At 38.8% G+C, this 22,025-nt stretch overlaps 1 protein-coding gene across 1 annotated transcript in view; it reads right to left on the bottom strand.

Moving 5' to 3' along the window:
* LOC126162499 (T-cell activation inhibitor, mitochondrial-like) overlaps positions 1-22,025 on the bottom strand; it is a 318,261-nt gene that overhangs the window by 278,465 nt on the left and 17,771 nt on the right. Inside the window, exon 2 of the mRNA XM_049919047.1 lies at positions 13,946-14,102. Within this exon, the coding sequence (XP_049775004.1) occupies positions 13,946-14,102 (157 nt within the window). The remainder of the gene's footprint in view (positions 1-13,945; positions 14,103-22,025) is intronic.

Genomic DNA, 22,025 nt, shown 5'->3' with positions numbered 1-22,025 from the left:
AGTATGGTAGATGGCTACAGCTTCATTCTTACTGTGCCCTAATGGTTGTATTGGATTTAGGGTGCAGGGATGACCACTTGCTGCTTCACCTGTTCAGTGATAATAAAGAGGCTGTTGGTGCCAGTCTGTGCCGCCAGAGAGAACTAGGTTGGTTGAGACAGACAAATGCCACTTGTGCCTAATATATTTTGTGACTCTGGGAGCAGATCAGTTGTTGTTAGCCGAGACTGGAAAGTCCTCTTTCCTCTTGCTGCAGTCCATGGGCTGGATACAGTATAAAACTCATGCTATTCCAACAAAACATGGAGGTGAAAGAAACTGTCCTACAAATGTTTAACCCTCGAGTGGGCATGCCTATGTATAAAGTGTGCCAAGCATAAATAACATTGTCTTTTACAATGCCATTGTTGTTTTACAATTGCAAGCCCACACCTATTCCTTCATCACTGCTTTGGCTAACACATTGATACACTGTGTTGTCATACATCCAGTGAGCATCAGCAATATAAAATAAACAGCTAGCTAGGTGACAAAAAATTTATGATCCATGCAAGAAAATGACCTAGATTATGAGCTAGCAGCACAATCCCACAATAAGGCAGTTGTCTACAAGACAACAAGTCATTAAATAAGTGGCTGGCTGGGATCTCATGCAACTGCACTGTTTAATGCTTCGATATGGTCATTACTGTGGGATAACACTTGTATGCAGCAAAATGTTGATATAATGAAAGTTTATTTTATTTTTATTTACTTAAACAGTGATTTAGCACACTATGTTAGTTTATTTTCCTGTTGTATTAAACTGACATTAAACAGTGAATCTGTTCATACACAATTACCTTGGTAAAATAAAGACAGCTGTTCTGACAAATGTACAAAGTATGTCGTGCACCAGCTCATATGAAAAACAGCATGCTCACTCAAGGGTCAACAAAATATCAGATGAGTTGTGTCCCTGCCCCAAAATCTAGAGAACGACCAAATGTCTCTCAGTAACTCTATAGGAAAGACTTGAGCATCTATTAATCACCATACAGCATAGACCCTCACAACCAGAGTATTAACAAGATGTTTCCATCTGGTTAGATGATTGCAATCTGGTTTTTAAAATTAATATTAACACTTACCTACCTCATCCAACTAGAAACCATCATATAACAAACTTCCCTGCACAAACAGCATTTCATTGGCCTTAATTTTTATTTGCAGAAAGCATATGTCACCAATTGACGACATAATACTCGTACTTATGTCAACTACATTAATGTAAATTTTGTGAATGTCTCTTCATGTTGCTGCAGTCCTCCTTTGATGAGTGGAATGTTTAGTATCTGACTAATATCAACCACAGAAGTGATCCGTGTGGTGCTTTGATATGAACTGGAAAGCACAACTGCCTCCTTTTTGTCCTGTGAGGGGGCACATGTGCTCTCCACCATGCTGACTTAAAGGCATTGCAGATGAGCTTCCACTCACTTGTTTATAACTGAATGATAGTCATCAAAGGACAAATGCAGTCAGCCATGGGGCTCACAGATGCTACGAGCATTTGCTAAAGTTAAATACAATTTTCAGTGAGTGCATGATTCTCTATTCTACCAACTTAAATGCCCGAGAAGTGTGTCATTCAGATTTGGTAAAAGATGACCTTGGAACTTGCTATTTGTATCTACAGAATTGATGGACAAAAGGGGGATTCATGTCCCAAGGTAACTGGCACTTGCTGCATTTATTTGGTGTGTCTTAGCGAGCAAACTATATGAACAATTACTAAGAGCTATCTGCTGTACCGTAAGCTTCTTTAAACAGTGTTTGAATTAGTTTAAAATGTTTATCATCTCCAACGTGGCTAATGTGCAGTGCTAAAACTGTTTATTCATTTATGCAGGGTGAGTTGTCTAGTCCAGTGTATAAGATTTCAGCCCTCTTAGTAGCTTTAATGAAAATTATTTATGCTGGTTCTGTGCAATTTATTTTGTACTCAGGGATAACGTATGTCAATTTTACTACCAGTTGTTTTAGTTCAAAACATGTGGACATTACTGTTTAAATTTTATTTATACATTCTTTTATATTACTGATCTGAGTTGTCACAACTTAAAATCAAGCTACATGCAATGGTATATTCTCTCTTGACTAAAATTTGCATTCTAACCAATGCCATGTTTGGCTATTTGTTCCCAAACTCAGGCTCTTTAAGGATGCAACCACTACCTATTTATGAATGTTCCTCCGATTTATGTGAAGCTTACATTTCACTTTTTTTAATTACTTTTTTGTGTGTTATCTGGTATACTTATAGGTGTTAATTGATGTTAACTAAATATTTATTGATGCTTGATGTATTTATTCTGAAACATTTGTTAGTTGAAATGTTTTTCTGTCTGCCATATTATATATTAATCATATAAGATTTGGAGAATTAGCTTCATCTTCAGATAATAGTATTAAAATAAAGTGAGTCTGCATATTTCTATGAATATGGCAACATTGTAGGTTTTGTAGTTTGGCCTCATTTGCACTGTGTCTTACACTTCTGAAGTTTGGATTTGTAACTCACTAGGATAACATACAGCAAAAATGGGACAAAACTTCAGCAAATCTAATGAGACTTTATTCATAGGAGATATGGTGACAAATTTAAGTCCAATATAATCACCTGCAGATGGAGCTAAATGGTTTAATTGAACCATCACTAATAAATATAAATTTTCTTTTTCACATTCTAGTGTTCATCTGAATTGAGCCCCTATTTTATGTAGCACAATGAACAAATGGGAAATGGTGGATGTGTGGAGAATAAACTGCATGTAATAGTTTTTCTTCCACAAAATTAAATGGAGCTCTTTCAGATTTAATGATTTAGGGAGATGATCTACTGCTCTGCCTTACTCAAAACAAGTCCAAGTTCCTAACAGAAGTGTGAAAGACATGCATTTCAAACCAGCTGTGTGAAATAGTGAGAACAGAACTTGCACATTCTGCATGTAATCTTTCTTTGTGATACAAGTGATGATATTTTCATTCAGGTAATTTGCAAATATTTGTATGTTGCAAATCAGTATTTCCAAGAAATGCAGAAATTGGTGGTCACAGTGGTTGCTCCATATGGCAAACTTTGGCTTGGATACTGGCTGAAAGACATATTAGTTACCATGATGACTGTTCATCTAGAGGTAGCAGGAGATATGTGACCAATAAATTCCTTTTAAAAAAACATTCATCCACCCTATGAATGTGGTAAGAGCTGCTCACTGCTTGTTTGTTCATAACTACCCTAAAACCTTCACTCTGTTGGAAGAACCCATTTGTTTTCTTAATAAATACAGGAGGATCAACTTGCACACAAGATTTGGATTTTATCAACCCATCAGAAACAATAATTTAATTCTGCATTTACGTTGTGTTTAATAGTATGGGTCATGGGATAAGTGTGGCTATACCTAAGTACTGTTAATGGGTGTGATGTTACATAGGCTTTGAATGACAATGCCCAACACAGTTAAGCTGTGAAAAGGTTTGCAGTTTTGTGATATAGGTCATACTGGGCCTGTAAAGTTATTGCTCTAAGCTGTTTATTTATTCAGAATTGAAAGGAATTTAATGAAACTGATCCAAAAATATTTGCAGTCATTTGACACTAAAGAACCAAGAATGATAATGAATGAACAGAAGATTTCCATAAAAATTGTTCCTTGATGAAAATTTGTTGGCCACTTGCTGCATTTTTATATTTTCTTCTTTCATTGATTAAATTCAACATCTCTTGTGTTAACCAGGGATTTCTACTAGGTTTCATCTTTTTACCTCTGCTGCCTTCACTATTTCATCTCTTAAAGCTACCCATCTGTCTTCTACTGTATTCCTTTCCCATGTTCTAGTCAACCATTGCCTAATGCTCCCTCTGGAACTCTCAGCAACAGTGACCTACAAAACATGAACCCTGGAATGCCTACAATTTTTTATTTCTTTTCTTTTCAGCCAGATTTATCAAGCTAGCCTTTAATTAAATGTCTAATATCCAATTTAGAGAAGGGAAATCCCCCAATGTGCAGCCCTCAAGATACCTTGCTTCAACATTTCTTCTTCTTCTTTATTTAGCACTGGCTGTCCTCTCATTTTTTTTTTCGGATGTGCTTTCTGCACTTTATTTTGTAGGGTTGATTTAGGTATAGCATACAAATCACACACTTTTCTGTACGATAATTTACCACTCTGAATATCATGAACAGCTTTATCTAAAAGTTCTGGGTCACAATTACACTGTACTGTAGCACCTCTCCTGCTCTTATACGTTCTTGGCATTGTCCAAAATCACCCCACACAGTACACAGTTATACAAAAACCGTCGCTAGTTTATAACCTTGCATGAGAAACTCGACAAACTTGTGCAGAAATTGTCTCAATGCTGTTAGCTACTGTGCGAGTCGACAATTACGGTCACGATAGCTTCCCACTCGGCGCAACAATAGAAAGTTTATACTTTACAATAATGCATGGATTTTTAACACTGAAACTGTTCATCAATTATTCACCTAGGGAAACAATTTACGCAAAATAAAAGTTGTGGAAAGCAATAAATGCAATCTTGCGCGTAAAATAACTGGTGCATGGATGTTAAAATAAGTAACTCTTTGTTTCTATGCAGTGGCAAAGTGCAAATAAGCCATACTGTCCGAATTTGTCCCGGTGACCAAAATCACCCCGTTTCATCATCATCATCTTGGACAGTTTCCAGCCACTGGCTGGGTCTGTCGGGAACACAAGCCTCTCCATCGTGTTCTGTCTTTCCACCATTCCCCTTCTTCCACCTTCGTCCAGTTCTCTCCTCTTCTCGTCACACATTCCTTCACTCCCTTCACCCATCTATCTCTTGGTCTTCCTCTGGGCCTCTTCCCCTCCAGTTGCAGATCAAACATCCTCTTAGGAATTCTTCCCTCATCCATTCTCTTCATGTGTCCATACCACTGCAGTCTTGATTTTTCTATCCTGTCCTGTACTGGTTCCTCCTTTAGTCTTTCCCTCACATACTCATTTCGCAATCTGTCTCGTCTTGTTACACCCAACCTGCTCCTCTGGAACTTCATTTCGCTAGCCTGTATTCTACTTTTGTCGCTTTTGTGCATTACCCATGTCTCACTTCCGTATGCCAATATGGGGACAAAGTAGGTTCGGTATATAATTCCCTTGGATTTCTGTGGCACCTCCTTGCTCCAAATAAGCCCCCTAATGCATTTGTAGAACTGCCCTGCTTTTCTGCACCTTTCATTTATTTCCATTGCGTTTCCCCCCTTACTTTCAATCACGCTTCCCAGGTACTTGAAGTTCTCTACCACTTGTAGTTTTTCCCCTCCACAAGTTATATCCACATTTGGCCTATTCGTCTTCCTTGTTGTGACAATTATTTTACTTTTCTTTGCAGAGAAATGCATTCCATATTGTGCTGCCGTTGCCTCCCATGCATCTAACTGCTCTTGCACCTCCTTCTCGCAATTTCCCCATAACATCAGGTCATCGGCAAAAAGCACTGCTTTCATTTTATGATCTCCAATTGCATCTGACACTTGCTGTAGGATTTCATCCATAACAATAATAAACAATAAAGGCGAAAGTGCACTTCCCTGTCGCAGCCCATTTTCCAGCTTGAACCATGCAGTACATTCCCTCCCCACTTTCACACAACTCTCACTTCCCTCATACATTTTTCTGACTTTTCGTGTTATCTCTTCATCTATCCCTTTTGCGTTCAGCACATCCCAGAGCTTGTCCCTACAGATACTGTCATACGCCTTCTCAATATCTAAAAAGGCCATGATTAAGTCCTTCCCGTACTCATAGTGCCTTTCCTGCAGTTGCCTTACCGCAAATATGAGGTCCGTTGTTGATCTTCCCGGTCTGAAACCATACTGCTCCTCTTGCAGTCTACTTTCAATACTGCTTCTTATTCTCTTCTCCAGGATCTTTTCATAGATTTTTCCACAGTGGCATAGCAGGGTGATTCCTCTGTAGTTCTCACATCTCCTTTTATCCCCTTTCTTGAAGATCGGGACTATAATTCCTTTCTTCCAATCCTCAGGAATTCTGTTCTCCTTCCACACCACCCTCAGCACTCTGTATAGCCACTGGGTTCCTACTTCTCCTGCTGCTCGTATCATATCCACTGTTACTTCGTCCCAACCTGGTGCCTTGCCCCCTTTCATCCTCTTTATGGCTTCTTCCACTTCATTCCAAGTTAGATCATCAATTTCCCCACTATTATCATCGTCTGCTGCCTTAGGCTCTCCATCGCTGTTAGTTACCCGCTTGGCGGCATTCAACAGATCTTCAAAGTACTCCTTCCAAATCTTTTTGAGCTCATGCATTTCCTCCACAACTCTTCCATTATTATCCATGATCCTCAGGCACTCGCTTCTGTCCTTCCTCTTATTTCTTACCATGGTGTAAAGTACTTTTTTGTTCCCTTCACTGTCCTCTTCTAACATTCTTGTCCATTTTTCCATCCACTTCTTCTTCTCCGCCCTTACTATGGTCTGTGCCGCTTTCTTGCTTTCCTTATATTTTACCCTAGCTTCCTCTGTTCGGGTCTGGAACCATTCTCTGAAGGCTTTGTTCTTTCGAAGTACTGCCTCTTTACATATGTTGTTCCACCATGGGGTTTCCTTACTTCTCCTCTTTGTGCTAGTTCTTCCGCACACAATCTCAGCTGCCTCAACTAGGGCCCTCTTAAAATCTCCCCATTCTTCTTCCACTGTTCTCTGATCTTCCTTTGGCAGCTTCTTCCTGATCAGTGTCTGGTACTGGGTCCTCCGTTCATCCTCTTTCAGCATCCATGTCTTCAACCTTTTCTCCTGTATATCTGTTGCCCTCCTATCTTTTTTCTCTCTCAGGGTGGCTACCAACAGCCGATGGTCACTGTCTAAGGCCTCAGATGGAACGACCTTAACATCTGTGAGGCTGCTCATCATCTGCCTATCCACTAGTACATAGTCTACTACTGAAGTTTGGGACCAGTCCCCACTGTACCAAGTTATTTTGTGACTACTTCTCTTCTTGTACCAGGAATTTGCGATCGTCAGCCCATTCCTCTTGCAGAATTCCAGCAACAATTTTCCTTCTCTATTTCGGTTCCCCCAGCCCTCTGGTCCCATTATCTCCTCGAATCCTTTCCTGTCTGTGCCAACATGTGCATTGAGGTCCCCTATTATAATCTGATTACCTCCATTTAGCTGCTTTTGCATGTCATCTTCAAATTCCTCCTTCTCCTTTTTTGTACACCCCACCTGTGGGGCATATGCTTGGATGATTTCAATGCTTTTTCCTTTCACTCGTACTCTGGCTTTTATCATTCGATCATTGATACCTTCCACCTCCTCCTGCAGACCCTCTCTGACCACTATTGCCACTCCATTTCTTCCCCTCTCATTCCCTATCCAGTACAGTTTACATCCTTTACTTAGTGGTTTTTCACCAACTCCTCTCCACCTAGTCTCAGCAAGTCCCAAGATGTCCAATTTCCCCGTTTGACGGAACTAAATCTCAATTGCCAGATATAGATTTCAACACTGCTCCTCCTGAGTGCTAGCCCAGTGTCACTTGAATCATGCACACCATTGAAAATACTATTGCAATCCATGAAAGACTGATGACTTGTCCTCGCCCTGTCAATAAGAAGTCATCATCAGAATTCACAAATGGTTGGTTGGTTGTTTCGGGGAAGGAAACCAGACAGCGAGGTCATCGGTCTCATCGGATTAGGGAAGGACGGGGAAGGAAGTCGGCCGTGCCATTTGAAAGGAACCATCCCGGCATTTGCCTGGAGCGATTTAGGGAAATCACGGAAAACCTAAATCAGGATGGCCGGACACGGGATTGAACCGTCGTCCTCCCGAATGCGAGTCCAGTGTCTAACCACTGCGCCACCTCGCTCGGTATTCACAAATGTATTATAGCCATGCAAAGATACACTGGTATCAAATACGGTCTGTGGAATCGGAACATCTGCCGAGCAATTATCTCTGATCACACATCCAATGACTCCTCACATTTTTTTTATTTCAATTGCACACCAAAGAAAAAGTTTAACTGGTGAACAATGGTTACACATGCATTATTGTACAATATATATGCTGGTTCTGTTTTCTGTGTGCACAATCAAGGAAACATACTATATAATTAATGGGGATAGGCATACAGTGTCAGATTTTAACACACAATACTCTGTCATAAAAGCATCTTGTGGCGCAATGACAGCACACTTGTTGTTGTTGTTGTTGTTGTTGTTGTCGTTGTGGTGTTCAGTCCTGAGACTGGTTTGATGCAGCTCTCCACGCTACTCTATCCTGTGCAAGCTGCTTCATCTCCCAGTACCTACTGCAACCTACATCCTTCTGAATCTGTTTAGTGTATTCCTCTCTTGGTCTCCCTCTACGATTTTTACCCTCCACACTTCCCTCCAATACTAAATTGGTGATCCCTAGATGCCTCAGAACATGTCCTACCAACCGATCCCTTCTTCTAGTCAAGTTGTGCCACAAACTTCTCTTCTTCCCAATCCTATTCAATACCTCCCCATTAGTTATATGGTCTACCCATCTAATCTTCAGCATTCTTCTGTAGCACCACATCTTGAAAGCTTCTATTCTCTTCTCGTCCAAACTAGTTATCGTCCACATTTCACTTCCATACATGGCTACGCTTCATACAAATACTTTCAGAAACGACTTCCTGACACGTACATCTATACTCGAAGTTAACAAATTTGTCTTCTTCAGAAGCGCTTTCCTTGCCATTGCCAGTCTACATTTTATATCCTCTCTACTTCGACCATCATCAGTTATTTTGCTCCCGAAATAGAAAAACTCCTTTACTACTTTAAGTGTCTCATTTCCTGATCTAATTCCCTCAGCATCACCCAACTTAATTCGACTACATTCCATTATCCTCATTTTGCTTTTGTTGATGTTCATCTTATATCCTCCTTTCAAGACACTATCCATTCCATTCAACTGCTCTTCTAAGTCCTTTGCTGTCTCTGACAATGTCATCGGCGAACCTCAAAGTTTTTATTTCTTCTCCAAGCATTTTAATACCTACTCCGAATTTTTCTTTTGTTTCCTTCACTGCTTGCTCAATATACATATTGAATAACATCAGGGAGAGGCTACAACCCTGTCTTACTCCCTTCCCAACCGCTGCTTCCCTTTCATGTCCCTCGACTCTTATCACTGCCATCTGGTTTCTGTACAAATTGTAAATAGCCTTTCGCTCCCTGTATTTTACCCCTGCCACCTTCAGAATTTGAAAGAGAGTATTCCAGTCAATATTGTCAAAATCTTTCTTTAAGTCTACAAATGCTAGAAACATAGGTTTGCCTTTCCTTAATCTAGCTTCTAAGATAAGTCATAGGCTCAGTATTGCCTCACATGCTCCAATCCAAATTGATCTTCGAGATCCGCTTCTACCAGTTTTTCCATTCATCTGTAAAGAATTCACATTAGTATTTTGCATCCGTGACTTATTAAACTGATGGTTCGGTAATTTTCACATCTGTCATCACCTGCTTTCTTAGGGATTGGAATTATTATATTCTTCTTGAAGTCTGAGGGTATCTTGTGCCAACTGACAGGGTATACAGTGCTACTGGCCATGGGAAGGGGCTTTGGAATGGTGTAGGATGCCTGCTGAAGCACCAAGCTACAAAACATAACCTTTCCAGATCATACACAGCTGCGATTCAGAATGCTGAGGATTTTACGAGAGTCGTGAAAACTTACACATCCACAGCCCTCATTCTTTTGTCCAAAGAGGAAATCAAAGAATTCCGTGAGCAGAAAAAAGAATATTGGTCCTAACTACTCTTGTGAAAGGAACTCAGAAGACACATTTTTGGACTCAAAGTGATGGCTGAACTCATATTGCATGCATTTTAAAGAGCAAGAAAAAAGTAATTTCGTTCATTTGGCCAACACCTCAGAAACAGCAGGATAATATTCAAATTCACAACCAGAGAAGGGGGTTGTTTGTGGCGTGTGTGTATGACTGTGACTGGTGGATTGCAGAGATAACAGACACCATTTATGAGTTAAATTGCAGTGAACTTTGACCAGCTGCTGGATATAGTTTCCAGCTGAAGGACAGCAACAATGTCATCAGTGCTCACTTCCTGTTCACAATGTTTTGAAGATTGTAAGTGCTCCAGTTCCTATTAATTCAACAGGAAGGCATCACTCTATGTCAAAGGAAGATACTGAAGCAGTGGAACCAGGTTTTAGTTCACTGACTGTCCGATTTCAGTACAAAACAGAGTACACAGAAGTTGTATAAATTGAAACCTTTAAGTCTTTGGACCTTTCACATACATTTTGGAACCATTTAAAATGTTTGAAAAATGAGTCTCTTACTCATCTTTCAAAACTAAAATTATGTTAAATAAGGCTAGATTTTGATTTTTGTGAGCATGTTATGTGATAATGTGGTAATAAAACAGGCTTTATGTACGGTAAAAATTTCAATTGTTTATAAAACCTATTCAACCTAAAAGTGGAAGCTCTTGTTTTCAGGGAATGTAGAACTATATGGTACTAATCAACAGAACAAAATCAAAATTTAATGAATTGGCATTTTTGAAAATTTCTTTTCTGTAAATTATAAATGCTATGGTAAAACAACTTTGACAGATAATTCCAAAAGGAGCATTTCTTTGTAATTATGAAGCAATTATCTTTCAAATAAAAAAAAACAGTGAAATATCTAGAACTGTTCCAGAGATACAGGATTTTAAAATTTTTTCCAAAATTCACATCTTCAAAATGGTATGCGCAGTGTCATCTTTGGGAGGCTGCATCACGGAGTGGAAATGTTTTTGGAGAAAACTTAGTCCTTCATTTTAACATATGCTAAATTCAATAACATCCAAGACTATGAAGGTAAGATTTTTTCTTGGCCTGCCTGAACTGATACGGACTATGCCTCGACTAGATCCATGGGAGTCAAAGCAAAACGGTAAGAGGGCAGTTTATGAGCTAGATATAAGAATCCTCCAGATTGTGGTCTAAAGCTGTATTTGAGGCTCATGTGAAAGGTGATAGATGGTGGAGTGCATCTTCATATGAATTTTTAAAAAACTCAAGAAGTCAGCACATCAGTGTGTGGGAGTTGTGATCAGTAAGATAGAGATCAGAGAAGGAAAACCTAAAATATAAATGTAATCAGAAACAACAAGAGGCAGAGTTAGTAAAGAAATAGTGCAGTAGATGGTGAAATTGAGATTTCAAGGTTAAAAAGATGTCAGCAGTTGTGTGAGAGGTAAACCTTATATACCACTAATTGATGGACAATAGTGTAACAGATTCTGGAGCACAAGATTAAAACTTTATTGTTGAATATAGATTGCAAAGAGAAACAATTTATATTATCACAGTGATAAAGGAAACATTAAGTGTGCTGTTGTCTGTGGTAATTGTTTTTAAAATGACTAGGAGCACCAAAAGAAATATTGATTATCTTCTCTGCCCCAGTTGGAAGACTAGATCCTTATTATGGTCATCCTGTAGAAGCAGATCAAATTCAAATAATGCAGTCATTTCATCTGGAAGATAAATAGGACTGTTCTCACCAGTGTGTCAACAAAAAAGATATTATAACTGTAACAGTTGAAGATCAAAAAGTTGTGAAAGTGAAGGTGCACATGACACGCAGTATTAAAGAAACTTTTGCAATTTGTAAGAGCAACTATACAACTTCACATACTGGAAGATCAAAATTTTATGCAACTACAGCCAATATCAAACAGTCCATTCCTTAATACCAAGAGTATTGAGAAAGATCTTTTTGCATACTTTATGTTTACCCAGCCCATTTTTCAAATGATAAATGTGCATCCCTTTTCAGCCGGATTCGCCAGTGTTTTTCCCGGACATTTGGTTGGAATTATGTCCACAAGGTTTATAACGTAAACCCTCCTCTAATCCCATGACATCATTTCCCAGAATGTGTTAAATACTGCCTGCCTACCATCAGCAGAAAACTGATGACACTTCCTTTGAACAGATCTCTGGTGCATCTTCGAAGTACATGTTGGACCTAATTTTTGTGCCTCTCTTGGAGTATCATGAGTGATTTTACCAATTCGACTTCTTTTGTAACCAATACATGTCTGTCCACACATTCTCAGAATTTTATTGGTTTTTTCTTCCAATCTTCAGGATGAGGTTTAGACTTCCTTTTCCTGACACTGCTTACATCACAATAAAATTCTTGGCCTTCACTGTCAGCATCATTATTGCTCCCATAATCTTACAATAATTTATCCAGAGTGTTTGGCAAACAATGAGCACCATCGCATAGCAATGACTGTGAAGTATTGTCGCCTCTAGTGGAAACTGTGACTGAGGTTTCATTTTGAGCATTGTTGGATACAGTCACTGAAGTTTCTACATGCAAAAATATTTATAAATTAATTTAAGCAGACAAAGACGAAGCTCAAATTCATGTATTTATGAGAACGACAGCATCAGTAATACTATTAACAATAATCCCAAGAAAATTTACCTGCATCATTAGATGTTGCAGGAACAGTAACCGAGAACACCATATACGAAATTAATTCTTCTTCAGTAAATGTAACTTCAGCATTACGGATTTTCTCACCTATTGCTTGTTCTGCGTTTACGTGAGATCCTACAAGGAAGTGGACAGTCTACAAATCTTTGGCAGAAATGAATAAGGCACAGAACGAGTGAAGTGGGGGCTTTCTGATTTATATCACAATAAGACACTTGCAGTGCTACTAACATTCAAAGGTGAAAAATAAAACAATTTTCTTAGCACTGTCAGTCACTCTCAGAAACGATTTTCCGCTTTCATAAGCTGATTTCAGCTGAGAAACAATTTGTTCTTCAGTAAAAAGATCATCAACTATATCGCTGTCCATTATCACGAATGAAGCTACAAGCATGGAACCACTTTCGAGCACTGTTAAATACGTAATAACCCAGTAACAATGTGCTGTGGCTGAGCGCGCTTTTGTATTTACACAGTATTGTTTACAGATACACGGTATTTAATTCTCTACAGTTCCGCAGTATTACCATCTATTTATTTACTGTGTCACATATGCGGTATTGTTTTAGATAATTTTTTCATGGTTAATAACTAAAAATTTGGCATTATGGTGTTAAGAGCAGATGTACGTATGGTCAACAACATCATCTGACTGAAAAATAAAAAATCAGCAATTCATCAGTTACGCTGCATTGTTTAATCATCGACGATATTATATTGGTTGAGAGTAAATGTGACTCTTTGGCTGTTTTTGTGCAATTACATTGTTGGAAAATGCTGCCCTGTAATATTAAAGTCATTAAGAAATGATTTTCGGAGTACCCTTACTACTAAATTCCCATATGTTGTACTATATTTGTTGAATGGTATCTGGATTAATTAAAAATTTGCCTAATTTGTAATGTATGATATCTCATCTCATCCCTAATTATTTTCTCCAGTATAGCTTTGCTGCACTTTAAATGTCACTCTGGCTGCTCTTCCCTGAAAAACTGGAATATTTTCTCACTTTCCAACACAATAATAATAACCAATTTTCATACATAGTTCTAAACAAAGATCTTTGAATCAAGAGTAAGTAACTAAAATCATTATTAACACAAATATATCAACAAGAACCCAAGCATGTATCATACAAAACACCAAAAAATATTACTCTTTTTATTTAGAAAAATCTTCTTGGAAAAAAAGAACAAAGATTAACCTGAGAGTGCTATTAATTCAGAATCTGATACCTATAATACCAACACATTCAACAATTTTGTTCTATGTTTGCTATTTGCTATTCACTGTGTCATCTGCCAACCTAGAAACAACCTGCCTTTAATTTACACTTAATGACAGGAAAAATTCACAGAAAAATAAAATCAGCTTATCTTACCCTCTCAGTTGGATACTGACCAAAGAGGTCAGGATGCACAGAAAAATAAAATGGTCGCAAAGCTGTCGAAACTTCTGAAGAACTTAATAATCGGGAAAATCTGCATCTGTGTGTGCCAGTGGACCAAAAAAACAGTGTCTTCTTTTGAAGTGCAAGCCTGCAAGTAGAACAAGTAATACAAAATTAATTTCACTATATTTTCACAAACAGGCTGCTTGTGAAGTGCTGCCTAGCTGAAGTATAATAATTCAAAACAAAGTGGAACGACACCAGTGTGAAGAAGTTACACAGCATGCAATTATTTCAGATCACAGCAGCAAAACAAAAACTGCCTTGTATAAATACATTACCTAACATAGTCAAGTTTGAAAATTTGGAGATAACTACCAGAAAAAGTGAACAGTCAGGTATCGAGTTGTAGGTGGATAACCATATTTGTAAGAGCACTGTCCACGAAAGGGACTGAGTTAGGTTTGAGTTTGCTCTGCACAAGTTTAATCTACCAGGAAGTTTCATCACTCACATACATTTCTTCACAAAAGCAAGGAATAAGCTCCAGCCGTGTATATTAAAAAACTAAAAACCCACCTCGATTTCGCAATCGAACGGGTTTTTAGTTTTTTAATATATTAACCAACGATTGCTGACGCACTGTGATGTTGAAGGTTCCAGCCTTGTATGTTAGGTGACTGTATAAATGCAATGTAAAGGGTAGGCAAATATGCAGCTCGTTCATTATAAGTTTAAATTTGATAATCATGTACAGATTCAGTCACACACAACAACAGGGAATTTCAATATGACACTCTGACAACATAAACTTAGAAAAATATCTGAATCTGATACTGCACAAGCAACTAAGCTTTATCAGAGATACTGGATGTTCAATACAGCATAGTTTTGTAACTTTGAAAGTCAAAATTGTATAACTGCAGTAAAAGCTAAATATAATACGTCATGCATAAGACTGCCATTATCTTTTTTTCTTATTGAGACAGTTCCTTTTTCACTCATACAGATGAAGTACGAACAAAAGCAAAAATTTCACATTGGTCACAGCCTCACAGAGAGGAGAGACAAGCAGGCAACCAAACTAATAATTGTGTCCAAGTCATTCAAGGGAATATCCTAAGAAACATACAGAAACCAGACAATTTCAGAAATGATGTAAACATAGTTTTTGATGCAGTCTCTCTTTCAACTTAATTACTACTATTTGTACCTGTGGTATTCCTACTTGTCAAACATAAATCCACTTCTGAAACAGGTTACATGTTTGGCCATATCTGGACCTCTAAATACCTCCCTGTTAGAGTGTCTTTATTTATGAACATGGTGATTGGTACAGGTACATCACTCTTGGCAATCACAATAAACTTCTGTATACAAACAAAGAAACACCATCTGAACAGGTCTTGGGAGGCCCAACAGTACTGGCCAGCTGCTGTGTCATCCTCAGCCCTTAGGTATCACCAGACGCAGATACAGAGGGGCACATGATCAGACCACCACACTCCCGATTGTTATCACTTTTTGTGACCAGTGCCACTACATCTCAATCAAGTAGTCTTCAACTGGCCCCACATGACATGGGTGCACCCTGCTCGCCAACAGCACTCAGCAAATCTGGACGGTGACCAAACCAAGTTCTAGCCAAGTCTCGAAGCACTTAACTCCACAAGGTCTGACAGGAACCAGGGCTATCACTTCTATATAGAACATTTTAAGGAAGAATCATCATATCATCTTGATTTGCTTTTTGCTTTACGTGGAAGAGTTTTTTTCAAATCTGGCTCAATGTAAGGAAAAGCATATCAACTCCAAATGAGAAAGTACATGTAGAATCAACTATCTGCATGAATTTGTGAAGAGAAAAGATCATAGCAAGCAAATCTTGAGTATCTAACACAAGCTAACACATACAGCCCTACTGTGTGTACCAGATGGAACATGGACCCCATTTGCTACTCACTGGTGCCAAATTTCTACCCCATTTCACTGTTACTACCCTTCACTCCACCTTATTTCTCTCAACACTCTATCTCACACAACCCTTCAACCCCTATCAGTCTACCACATGGGACAATGAAACTGTTACAACAATGTAGCCATACATTCTTATCTGAGTGTTTTGTTATGAACTAATAATGTTAACACTGGCAGTGCTGCTGCTGCTGCTACTATCACCGCTATAGTTGGAGTCACGAACGATGGTGGCTGAGTTTAGGCTTGTTATGCACACCTACATCACGCATTCTCTGATGACAAATGAGAGTTCAGTAGTGATCCAAGCACTCTGCTCTGAATGCTGTAGCTAATGCAAGCATTAAGTGTTACCGTAGTAAGTTCTTTGTTGAATTTTTATGCCATTTGTTGTGAGTTGTCATGGTTGATGGTGGTGATAAGTAATACATTCTGCACAAGCAAACTAGAGACATAATTTGCAGGATATATGCTTTCTTCAAGGAGAAAGCACACACATGCACATACTGTCACTTGGAATCATCACCAACACAATCCTTGTCCATGCCTCAACATGCGTGAATGCCATCATTCATGGATCAAACTATAATAATAATAATAATAATAATAATAATAATAATGATAATGATGATGATGATGACTATAATGACAATGGCAAACAAAAAGAATTTACAGGTCTATAAAAATAGATGATTTCTGATATAGTGAGTCTTGGGAAACAGAAATTTAAGGAGACTGCATCAGTGAAAAATGCTGGGAAATGAGGAAGATCTAGATGGAAATAAGGATGTCATGGGTAATGAGTGCATACAGGGACAATGGTAGTCATTATTGTTCCTTCAGTAGATATGACATTAACTGCCTTCTCAGTACTCTAATACAATGTGTGAGGTTATTCCAGAGTCAGGTTATTGCTACTGACAAGGGAACCTCCCCATCGCACCCCCCTCATTCCAGAGTCAGGTTATTGCTACTGACAAGGGAACCTCCTCATCCCACCCCCCTCAGATTTAGTTATAAGTTGGCACAGTGGATAGGCCTTGAAAAACTGAACACAGATCAATCAAGAAAACAGGAAGAAGTTGTATGGAACTACGAAAAAATAAGCAAAATATACAAACTGAGTAGTCCATGCAAAGATAGGCAACATCAAGGATAATCTGAGCTCAGGAGTGCCGTGGTCCCGTGGTTAGCGTGAGCAGCTGTGGAACAAGAGGTCCTTGGTTCAAGTCTCCCCTCGAGCGAAAAGTTTTTCTTTATTTTCCCAAAGTTATGATCTGCCCATTCGTTCATTGACGTCTCTGTTCACTATAATAAGTTTAGTGTCTGTGTTTTGCGACTGCACCGCAAAACCGTGCGATTAGTAGACAAAAGGACGTGTCTCTCCAATGGGAACCGAAAACATTTGATCGCAAGGTCATAGGTCAACCGATTCCTCCACAGGAAAACACGTCTGATATATTCTATATGACACTGGTGACGGCATGTGCGTCACGTGACAGGAATATGTTGTCAACCCACCTAACCTGTACACTTGACGAATGGGTAAAAAGATTCTTCTACGTTGCCCGATTTAGGTTTTCTTGTGGATGTGATAATTACTCCCAAAAAAGTGATGAAAACATAAGAGTTTATCACATAAACTGCAACAAATGAATCCAACAGTTTCACAGTCGCACACTTTTCCCTGTGCTCTGTCAAAACATATGTTTTTAACGTTTTCAAATTTTTCCGTGTGTAGACCGTCAAATCCTGCATATGTCCAAGCAAATCTGAACATGTCCTGGAATTTTGGAGAACGAAGTTGATTATGTGTGAGTGCCTGAACTTTGATAATTGTCTGAAAATAAAAAATTAAACTTTTCGCTCAAAGGAAGACTTGAACCAAGGACCTCTCGTTCCGCAACTGCTCACGCTAACCACGGGACCACGGTGCTCCTGAGTTCAGTTAATCCTTGTTGTTGCCTATCTTGTGCATGGATTACTCAGTTAGTATATTTTGCTTATTTTTTCATAGTTCCACACAACTTCTTCCTGTTTTCTAGATTGATCTGTGTTCAGTTTTTCAAGTCCTATCCACTGTGCCAACATATAACTAAATCTGAGGGGGGTGTGATGGGGAGGTTCCCTTGTGAGAAGGACTCCTAGAAAGTGGTTGAATGATTAAGTGGGACGAAAGGATTTTGTTCTGAAGGGAATGGTTACTTCTGTCATGTTGTTCAGACAAGAGTGTTAAGGTCAAGGAAAGATATGAGGAATAGTGTATATTGATAAGACTGTAGAGAAGAAAGAGGGGTGGGGGGTTATGAAAATCCCTGTGCTTGCCTGCATCCAGCCATGATAGCTGTGCATATGATGGTGAAATATGATCAAAGAGTCAAACATCACAGATATAACAAAGACAGGCATTCATAACCAGTTCCTCGTGCTATGAGCTTTCCTGCAAGAGATCTTGCAAGATAACAGCATTGTAATCAATAATTGGAAGTATAAGTGTTAGTCCAAATTTCTTTTTCAGGTTAAGCAGGAAGAGCTTTTTATATTTTTGTAGAGCATGCAGAGATGCTGATGCCTTCTTGCACACTGCAGTTGTGAGCTGAGTAAAATTTAGATTTCCATCTATTATTACTCCTAGATTCTCTGCTGAGGGAGTGAAGTTGATACGTGTCCCATTTAGGATTAAAGATGGTACGGATTCCCGATATTTTGAACTAATGAGCATAGAATGACCAACCAGTGCCACTTCTTCCTATATTCTGTGCCCATTTTGATAGTGCTCTCAGGTCAGGATTGAGATTCTCGACAGCTGTCTCCAGGTTTAATGGTTTTCCACTTAGATACAACTGGAGGTCGTCAGCATATTTGTGGTATTTGCAGTAGGACAAAACAGATGACAACATCATTGATATACAATGAAAAGAGTATAGGGCCTAACACCAAATCCTGGAGGATACCTGACACTATTTGCTTCCACTGTGACTGTATGGTGCTGGACATGATGCATTGCTGACAAGACGTCAGGCACGAGTGAAATTGTAGCAACATGACTGTCTCCATGAAAAATCATACACTGTTGTTAAAGCTCTTTTACAAGAACCGTGACTGTGCTCCAGTAGCCCTGCAGATGTTCCAGATACTCATGCGAATGAAAAAAGGCATCAGTCCATTTTCTGCCAAGGATCTAAAGAAACTGATTACAACATTCGAAAAGACATGTTCTTTTGAAGTCTAGTGTGGCAGAGGGAGAAAAGCAATTGATGTGACATCTGTTGATGATGTGACAACAGCACTATAGAAGGGGTCAAACGATGGTGTGCAAACATCTAATACAAGAGGAATTGCCAGAACACTGGACATGCCTGTGAGCATGAAGCATAAAGTTGTATGAAACATCCTGCATTGCTATGTTCAGGAGTTGCTTCCTGCTGACTTGCCAGCAAGACATATGCTTGAGCTGGAAATTCTTGCCCACTTGGAAAGGGACTATGAATGGCCATGGAACATTCTGTGGAAGACAAAGCCCATTTCCACATCCAAGGACAAGTCAATAAGCAGAATATGGACAATGGAAAATCCGCACACGCACCAACCCATACCACTTCCTCTGCAAAGGTAACAGCAGTATTGTGGTGCTATCTGATGGCATCACTTAACGTAGAGCCATATTTTTTCAAGGATTTGAGTCCTACAGGTCCTGTTGCCTGTACCATCACTGGTAAATATTATGAGAGTCTTTTGGGCACCCACATTATTCCAACATCAACAGTGTGGACGTGTGGGTAGGACCACTTCTATGCAAGATAGCGCTGCTCCACACACAGCACAGCCAGTGATGCAGCTGCTGCAGAGGCATTTTAGAAAAAGCAAGAATTATCAGCCATCATTTTCCTGCAGCCTGGCCATCTAGATCGCCTGATTTTAATCCATGGGACTTCCTGCTGTGGGGTTATTCAAAAAATGTTGTGTTCAGTGCTCCAATTATGGATGTAACTGAACCGAAGGCACACACTACGCAATGCATTCTGAACATAACCCCCTGGACACTCTGATCTGTTGTGGAACTTGCTGTTTCTTGATTTCAACTTGTCTCAAAACAATTAGAAACTGATATTTTCCTTTTTGTGCAGTTTTTGGCCCCAAGGCAATTACAAATCAATGAAATTTTGCTTTTTATGTGGTTTTTTGTCTCAGGACAATAAAACCTGTTTTTTCCATCCAATCTGGTATGACCTTGCCTTGGCGGATGGACTTATCTAACTAATAGTGCCACAACTGTTGACTGTCGAAGTTGTGCAGTTATGCACATGGAACAGTACAGATGGTGTAATGAGCAACTCAAACCATAGCCACCGTATGGCAATTCATATATCATTTGTAGCCAACCCCATTTACGTTAACATGCTTACAGTGCCATCTACTGGTAAAATTTTCATTAATTTGTTTTTGTTCCATGACATTTACACTGTGTTAATAATATGCTGTTAAAATTTGACATTATTCATGGCAGTGGTTCTCTTTCTACAGAATTTTGGAACTGGAACTTTAATTATTGACACCCTGTATATATTTTAAGGTTTTGAATGGTGCAGAAGAATGAAAATATGTCAATAATCAGAGGGTGCTGTGGCAATGTACTTTTTAGGTAGTGGCTTAACTAGTCCCTGTGTGCATGCCTCAGGGAAAACACATATTTAAAGAGTGGCTGAAGATATCTGCTGTAGTGGGCTATAGTGTGTCAATAATAAGCTTTTTCTTTTGGACTGTAATGCCGTCATGTCCAGCAGATGCTGATCTGATGCGCTTAATGGATTTTTGGATACTATTGCAATTAACATGCTTCAGATAGAATTTTTCATGGCTACAGTTGTTTACTCTCATGAAGTAATCAATAAGTCTCCGTTTCGTTTGCAGTTCAATTTTAGTTGTAGGTAATGTGAAATTCCAATTCAGTTATTAGTCTGGGACAATGAGATCAGCTGCAGCTTTTACTTTGCCTATATCAACAACACACATTTTTTCATAGGCCAGCTGGTCTATTTCTTTTGTCGGTTAATATATGGACACGCTTCAGTTTCACATTTCTCACAGCTTGATTAACTCTGTTCCGCTTCTGCTTGTAGGAAATATGATTCTCAGGCACAGGCCAAAGTCTTGTGCACCCAAGGAGCAGCACCCCTGAGTAAGTTGGTTATTAAACCCATGAAGTTTTCTGTTTATGTCCAAGAAGGGAATGCATGATGTCCCCCAAAATATTTCTTGCTTCTCAGTTGCAAATTCAGATAATTGTATGCAGCTACTAGCACAATCTATTCCAGTTGTGTCATGTGCATGTCCTAGTAAGGTTGCAGCACCAAATAATGTAGCTGTTTGTGTTTCCTGTTAGTTTGTTAGCTCCGAAGAAGTATTTTGACCACTACTTGACAGGAAAAATTTTTACAATGAGACATTTCTCAAAACCAACTTAAAGATTTCCTTCTCTCAGAACAATGAATTTCTATAAATATGTATTAATGCATTAGAAGAGGAATACAGCACCAAATGGTGCCAATTTTGAGAGAAACATTCTTTTCAATGCACTAACTCCTGTCAGCCATTCCATTACAAAAGTTGGCCTTTAGTTGTGCAATAAAATAGTGTAACATATATGATTAATCCTCATAAGTCGTGTAAGATTATTTACACTACTGCAAAATGGACCAAAACAAAAAAATTTATAAATGAATTAAATTGGCTCCACTGTTACAAAAAATGTGCCTTGTTACTCTAAATCTTACAGCCACATTATTCCCCACCTCTATATGACTAACATTTTTAACCCTGAGACCTACAGTGTTGTCACAAAAGCAGCAGTTGCTATGGAAAATACCAATTTCAATATTCTGATTAAAATGAGGCCATTAAAAAAGAAGCATCAATTAGTAAAACTGTCAAGATCACAGAACATCTCATTCACTAAAATGGCTCGTTTTGATATGTTTAATCGGCCATCTTCAGATTATGAGCACCATTTGGCTGGAGCAACCAGTGTGGTGAACAGCTCCACTCAAATGGTGCAGGAAAAAATTTTACAATGAGACATTTCTCAAAACCAACTTAA

This window comes from Schistocerca cancellata, chromosome 2, assembly GCF_023864275.1.
Source record: "Schistocerca cancellata isolate TAMUIC-IGC-003103 chromosome 2, iqSchCanc2.1, whole genome shotgun sequence".
Lineage (NCBI taxonomy): Eukaryota > Metazoa > Arthropoda > Insecta > Orthoptera > Acrididae > Schistocerca > Schistocerca cancellata.
The sequence above is the reverse complement of the archived record's forward strand: the minus strand, read 5'-3'. Positions and strand labels throughout refer to the sequence as shown.